Source organism: Camellia sinensis, chromosome 1 (genome assembly GCF_055761805.1).
Source record: "Camellia sinensis isolate YWXY chromosome 1, ASM5576180v1, whole genome shotgun sequence".
In the NCBI taxonomy this organism is placed as follows: domain Eukaryota; kingdom Viridiplantae; phylum Streptophyta; class Magnoliopsida; order Ericales; family Theaceae; genus Camellia; species Camellia sinensis.
Genome location: NC_138961.1, coordinates 9,653,569 through 9,659,199, shown reverse-complemented (window position 1 = coordinate 9,659,199; position 5,631 = coordinate 9,653,569). Strand labels below are relative to the sequence as shown.

Here is a 5,631-nt window from a genome sequence, read left to right as displayed (position 1 = left end):
TTAACACAGATTTAGGTCAACTATGTGTGCAGCTTTTTATGCTCTGATGTATTCTATTTCAAGTCAAGTATTATTTTATTTATGTACTACTATTTACTGAGCTTGGCTCACTCTGTGTTATGTCTGTTTCTGTAGGTAACCAGCCAGATGGTCAGTCCTAGCCCTGACACCCATTTTCTTTTGTCAACCTTCGTGGGTCCAGGCACTGCATGAAGCCATTTATTTTTGTAAAGTTTGTTAAGATATTGGCTTACCTTTGATTATCCATTTAAGGTTGAATGTATAGAACTTCAATGATTTTCGTATAAGCCCATGATGGGGCTAGGACTGTATGTATGTTTGTATATAACTGATGCTATGAGATATAGTTTGGAACTTTATCTATTTTCTATGGTGCTTATGATGCATGTGAGATCTTGGCATGTAGATGTAGTTCAATGGAGATTATATGTATCGTTATTTTCTTATTATGTGCTTCCGATAAGGCCCCGTATGTTATATACAACAGGTTAAATGTTTGTTTTCGAACGGGTCATGTCCAAACTTGTAGGGGCGGGTTTGAGGATGTGACAAGTGGTATCAGAGCATGAGTTGCTATCTCACACACGAATCCATTGAGCTTTAGGGTGTCTAGAAAAGATTTAGGCATCATACATGACACCCTGTAAGTAAATGAAAGGTTGATGGCAACGTTATTTGAACTCTGATAATGCTAACAATTTGAAATTATGTCTATTGTATATAATTGATTGTCGTGCAGGCTATGGTGAGGACAAGGATAGAAGATGCGGAGGATGCTACCTCTGCACGGTTGGATAGGATGGAGAGAATGATTATGGAAATGGCGGAAACCCTACGGCAACAACAACAACAGCCTCGACAACAACCGCCACCACCACCGATACCTCCACCTGTAGTGCAAGACTTTCATGCTGAAGACCGGACCATTACCCTCACTAAGGAGTTTAAAAAGATGAAGCCGCCATCCTTCAAAGGAGGAATAGAGCCAATGAAGGCAGAGGCATGGGTGTTGGGAATAGAGAAGTTATTTGAAGTTTTTCCTTGCACCGAAGCTCAAAAGGTGCAACTGGCTGCCTTTACTCTTGAAGACGAGGCACGGAGGTGGTGGATGCTTACGAGAACTATGCATCAAGGGTTGACATGGGAGAGGTTCTTGGAATTGTTTTATGATAAGTATTTCCCTCAAAGTATACGAGATAAGAAGGTAACTGAATTTGCGACTCTCCGACAAGGGAATAAGACCGTTGCTGAGTATGAAGCCCAATTTGCAGAACTAGCCCGGTTCGCACCTCATATGGTAGACACAGACTATAAGAAGGCACGAAAGTTTGAAGGGGGACTACGGGGTGCTATTCTGGACAAGGTTAATATGCTGAAACTACCCACTTATGTCGATGTGTTGGAGAGGGCGGTCATAGCAGAAGGAAACCTCGCTAATCAGAACCGAATCTCTGAATGGAAAGGAAAGAGGCAGAATACCCAGTGGTCGAAGGGGTCAATTACTCCACCAAACAAGAAACAAAATTCAGGGGCTTCAACTACTTCTACCCCCCAGTCAGGGTTCAATTCCTGTATGTTCAGAGTGTGGAAAGAGGCATCGTGGAACGTGCTATCGGGGGTTTGGAGCCTGCTTTCACTGTGGAAAAACAGGTCATGTGATCAAGGATTGCCCTCAGAGGAAGCAGCAACAAAATGGCAATAGAACTGCTACCAGTTCAGCGGGGTCGACACCAACCACCAACACCAAGGCACCGGTCAAATCTACTAACAACAAAGATACTGCAAGACAGGGCAGGGTGTTTGCTTTGGTTCCAGGAGATGTGCAAAATGCGGCAACGGTGGTGTCAGGTACATTTATGGTTCATGGTCACTCTGCTTGTATATTATTTGATTCTGGCTCTACGCATTCTTTTGTGTCAAAACTATTTGCTCCTCATCTAGATAAACCTGAAGAGGTGTTATCTTATATACTATCTGTGTCCTTACCTTTGGGGGATTCTATAATTTGTACTTCCATATATGTCGCTTGCGAGCTCCACTTTGGAGATATTCGGGCATACGTTAACCTGTTACCACTCGACATGACGTATTTCGATATTATTCTGGGAATGGATTGGTTGAGTGAAAATGGCACAACTATAGACTGTGCGACGAAGCAAATTAGTTTCCACCCTCCGGGACAAACCGAGTCTGTTTTTCAGGGACAGGAAATAACTTCTCCATCGTATTTGATCTCTGCCGCAAAAGTTTGTAAATTAATTCAGAAAGGGTGTCAGGGGTACTTATGCAGCGTTCTGAAGGAACAAGTGGTGAACGGGAATACTGACATGATCCCAGTCGTTTGTGAATTTCCGGATGTCTTTCCAGAGGAGTTACCTGGGCAGTTAATAGACCGTGAGATTGAGTTTACAATCAACGTAACCCCGGGAACTCAACCCATATCTAAGACTCCATACAGAATGTCACCAGCTGAGATGAAGGAATTAAAAATCCAATTGCAAGATTTATTGGACAAGGGATTTATCCGTCCAAGTGTGTCTCCGTGGGGTGCACCAGTTTTGTTTGTAAAAAAGAAGGATGGGACACTACGACTTTGTATCGATTACAGGGAACTTAATAAAGTAACAATCAAGAATAAATACCCGTTGCCAAGGGTTGATGACTTATTTGATCAACTACAAGGGGCTCAAGTCTTTTCGAAGATCGATTTACGATCTGGATACCATCAATTAAAGGTTAAAGCTGATGACGTTGAGAAGACAGCTTTTCGAACCCGGTACGGTCATTATGAGTTTCTGGTTATGCCCTTTGGAGTTACGAACGCCCCAGCAGCCTTTATGGATTTGATGAACCGCGTCTTTAAGCCCTATTTGGATGAATTTTTAGTAGTCTTTATTGATGATATTCTCATTTATTCGAAGAATGCAGAAGCTCACGAGAATCATCTTCGGTTGATCCGTCAAACCCTCTGGGAAAAGAAATTGTATGCAAAGCTGAAGAAATGTGAATTTTGGCTATGAGAAGTGGCATTTCTAGGGCATGTTATCACAAAAGAAGGAGTTTCTGTTGATCCACATAAGATTGAGGCGATCGTGAGTTGGCCAACTCCCACTAATGTGACTGAAGTGCGTAGCTTTATGGGGTTAGCCGGTTATTACAGATGGTTTGTTCAAGATTTTTCCAAAATTGTTGTGCCGCTTACACAACTGACTCAAAAGGGGGTTGCATTTGAATGGTCAGAAGAGCAAGAATCTACTTTCCAAGAATTAAAGACGAAGTTAACCACAGCTCCAGTTCTGGCTTTACCGTCTGGTACCGAAGGGTTTGTAATTTACAGTGATGCGTCCCATAAAGGATTAGGGTGTGTGCTTATGCAAGATGGAAGGGCTATCGCCTATGCTTCGTGACAACTTAAACCTCATGAAAAGAATTATCCCACGCATGATCTTGAGCTCGCGACGGTAGTTTTTGCTTTAAAGATATGGCGGCACTATTTGTATGGTACTACTTGTGAAGTGTACACCGACCACAAAAGTCTCAAATACCTTTTTACTCAGAAAGAGTTGAATATGCGGCAGCGAAGGTGGTTAGAACTTATTAAAGATTATGATTTGCAGATCCTTTACCATCCTGGCAAAGCCAACACAGTTGCGGATGTGCTGAGTCGGAAAAGTGTGGGGATTTTAGCAAATTTGGTTACAGGGCAAAAGGAATTAGCAAATGGATTGGCCAAAACGGACATGGATCTCGTATTACATGGACAAGAAGCTTTAGTGATAGCCATAAAAGCCCAACCAGCCTTAATTGAGGAGATTAAATTGCAACAGATGGAAGATGATACTTTAAGGAAGATAAGTGATGAGTTAGGAACCAAGTCGAGGCCGGGGTTTAGTTTGGTAGATACGGTGCTCAAGTTTCAAAACCGAATATGTGTTCCCAATGTGTTGAACCTTAAACAAAAACTGATGGAAGAAGCACACACTTCAAGATTTGCAATACATCCAGGGAGTACCAAAATGTACCGAGATTTGAAACAAAATTTTTGGTGGCCAAGTATGGAGAAAGAGATCGCGGAGTTCGTCTCTAAATGTTTGCAATGTCAGCAAGTGAAAGCGGAGCATCAGAGGCCAGCAGCGTTACTACAGCCCCTTCCAATCCCAGAACGGAAGTGGGAACATTTGACCATGGATTTCGTCGTGGGGTTAGCACGGACTCCTCGAGGCATGAATTCAATATGGCTCATTGTGGACCGATTAACTAAGTCCGCCCATTTCTTACCTGTGAAGACTCAGTATAATGCAGACAAATTGGCAGTAATTTATGTGAACGAAATTGTAAGGCTGCATGGTGTACCGGTCTCAATTGTGTCAGATAGAGATCCGAAGTTTGTTTCCAGATTCTGGCAGAGTTTACGAGAAGCCATGGGTACTGAGTTAAAGTTCAGCACAGCTTTTTATCCTCAGACCGACGGGCAATCTGAGAGAACGATACAGACTCTAGAGGATATGCTCCGAATGTGTGTGTTAGATTTTCAAGAAAGTTGGGAAACCCACCTACTGTTGGTAGAGTTCGCATACAACAATAGTTACCACTCAAGTATTGAAATGGCACCCTATGAAGCTCTGTATGGAAGGCCATGTCGTTCTCCCGTATGTTGGGCTGAAGTTGGAGATAAATCCTTACTCGGACCTAAAATTGTTCAGTTGACCACTGAAAAGGTTAAAATTATTCGGGAGAGATTGAAAACTGCTCAAAGTAGACAGCAAAGTTATGCAGACAACCGACGGAGGGACTTAGAATTTAAAGCAGATGATCATGTCTTTATAAAGGTCACTCCGATGAAAGGCCACCCAAGGTTTGGAAAAAGAGGTAAGTTGACACCCCATTATGTTGGTCCCTTCCAAATTCTGGAAAGAGTAGGTCCAGTAGCTTACCGAGTTGCTCTCCCGCCAAATATGAGTCAAGTGCATAACGTGTTTCATGTCTCCATGGTTTGCGGATATCTTCCAGATCCGTCACATGTCATTGACTACCATCAAAGTGAGTTGGATGACAAGCTCATGTATGACGAAAAATCGATCCGCATTTTGGACCGATAAGTGAAACAACTACGACATCGAGAAATTCCAATGGTAAAAGTGGAGTGGCAAGAACATTACGGAACTGACGCAACTTGGGAAAGAGAGAAGGAAATGCAACATCAGTATCCGCATTTGTTTCTATCCTATGGTAAAATAAGTTTGAGGGACCAAACTTATTTAAGGGGGGAAGAGTGTAATAACCCGACCCTCGTGCATGTTTTCTGATATATTTTCAGACCCTATTTTGTGTTTCTGAATGCTTATTGTGAAACCCTATGAGAATTTAAGGCTAAGTGAACTTCATAATTATGGGTGCCTATCTGTCCAACAAGAAACGTATCTGTTGCATTAGAATGTTTGAACAGAAATTGGAAGCCTTAGGGGCTTAATTATCTGAAATTGAGTTCATATACGTGGTCAGCATAATTTTTAGGTAATATTAAGCGTTTCTGTGAAATTTCAATTTCAGATGTTTAAACGATTGATTTTCGTCTTTATTCAATCTATATATATATATATATATATATAT

The 5,631-nt window shown here is 41.9% G+C and overlaps 1 protein-coding gene across 1 annotated transcript; it reads left to right on the top strand.

The window, feature by feature from the left end:
* The first annotated feature begins 763 nt into the window (after nucleotides 1–763).
* On the top strand, nucleotides 764–3,041 carry LOC145799828 (uncharacterized). The gene is made up of 2 exons (XM_082889606.1): nucleotides 764–1,592; nucleotides 1,672–3,041. Exons 1-2 carry the CDS (start codon nucleotides 764–766, stop codon nucleotides 3,039–3,041), a joined length of 2,199 nt encoding a protein of 732 aa, XP_082745732.1.
* The last annotated feature ends 2,590 nt before the right edge of the window (nucleotides 3,042–5,631 follow it).

What these genes read in the sequence shown, in the direction of transcription:
- LOC145799828 (XM_082889606.1), top strand. Translation starts at nt 764, where the DNA reads ATGGTGAGGACAAGGATAGAAGATGCGGAGGATGCTACCTCTGCACGG. An exon ending in CCAGTCAGGGTTCAATTCCT is followed by an intron (nt 1,593 to 1,671) that starts GTATGTTCAGAG and finishes GTGGAAAAACAG; the next exon opens with GTCATGTGATCAAGGATTGC.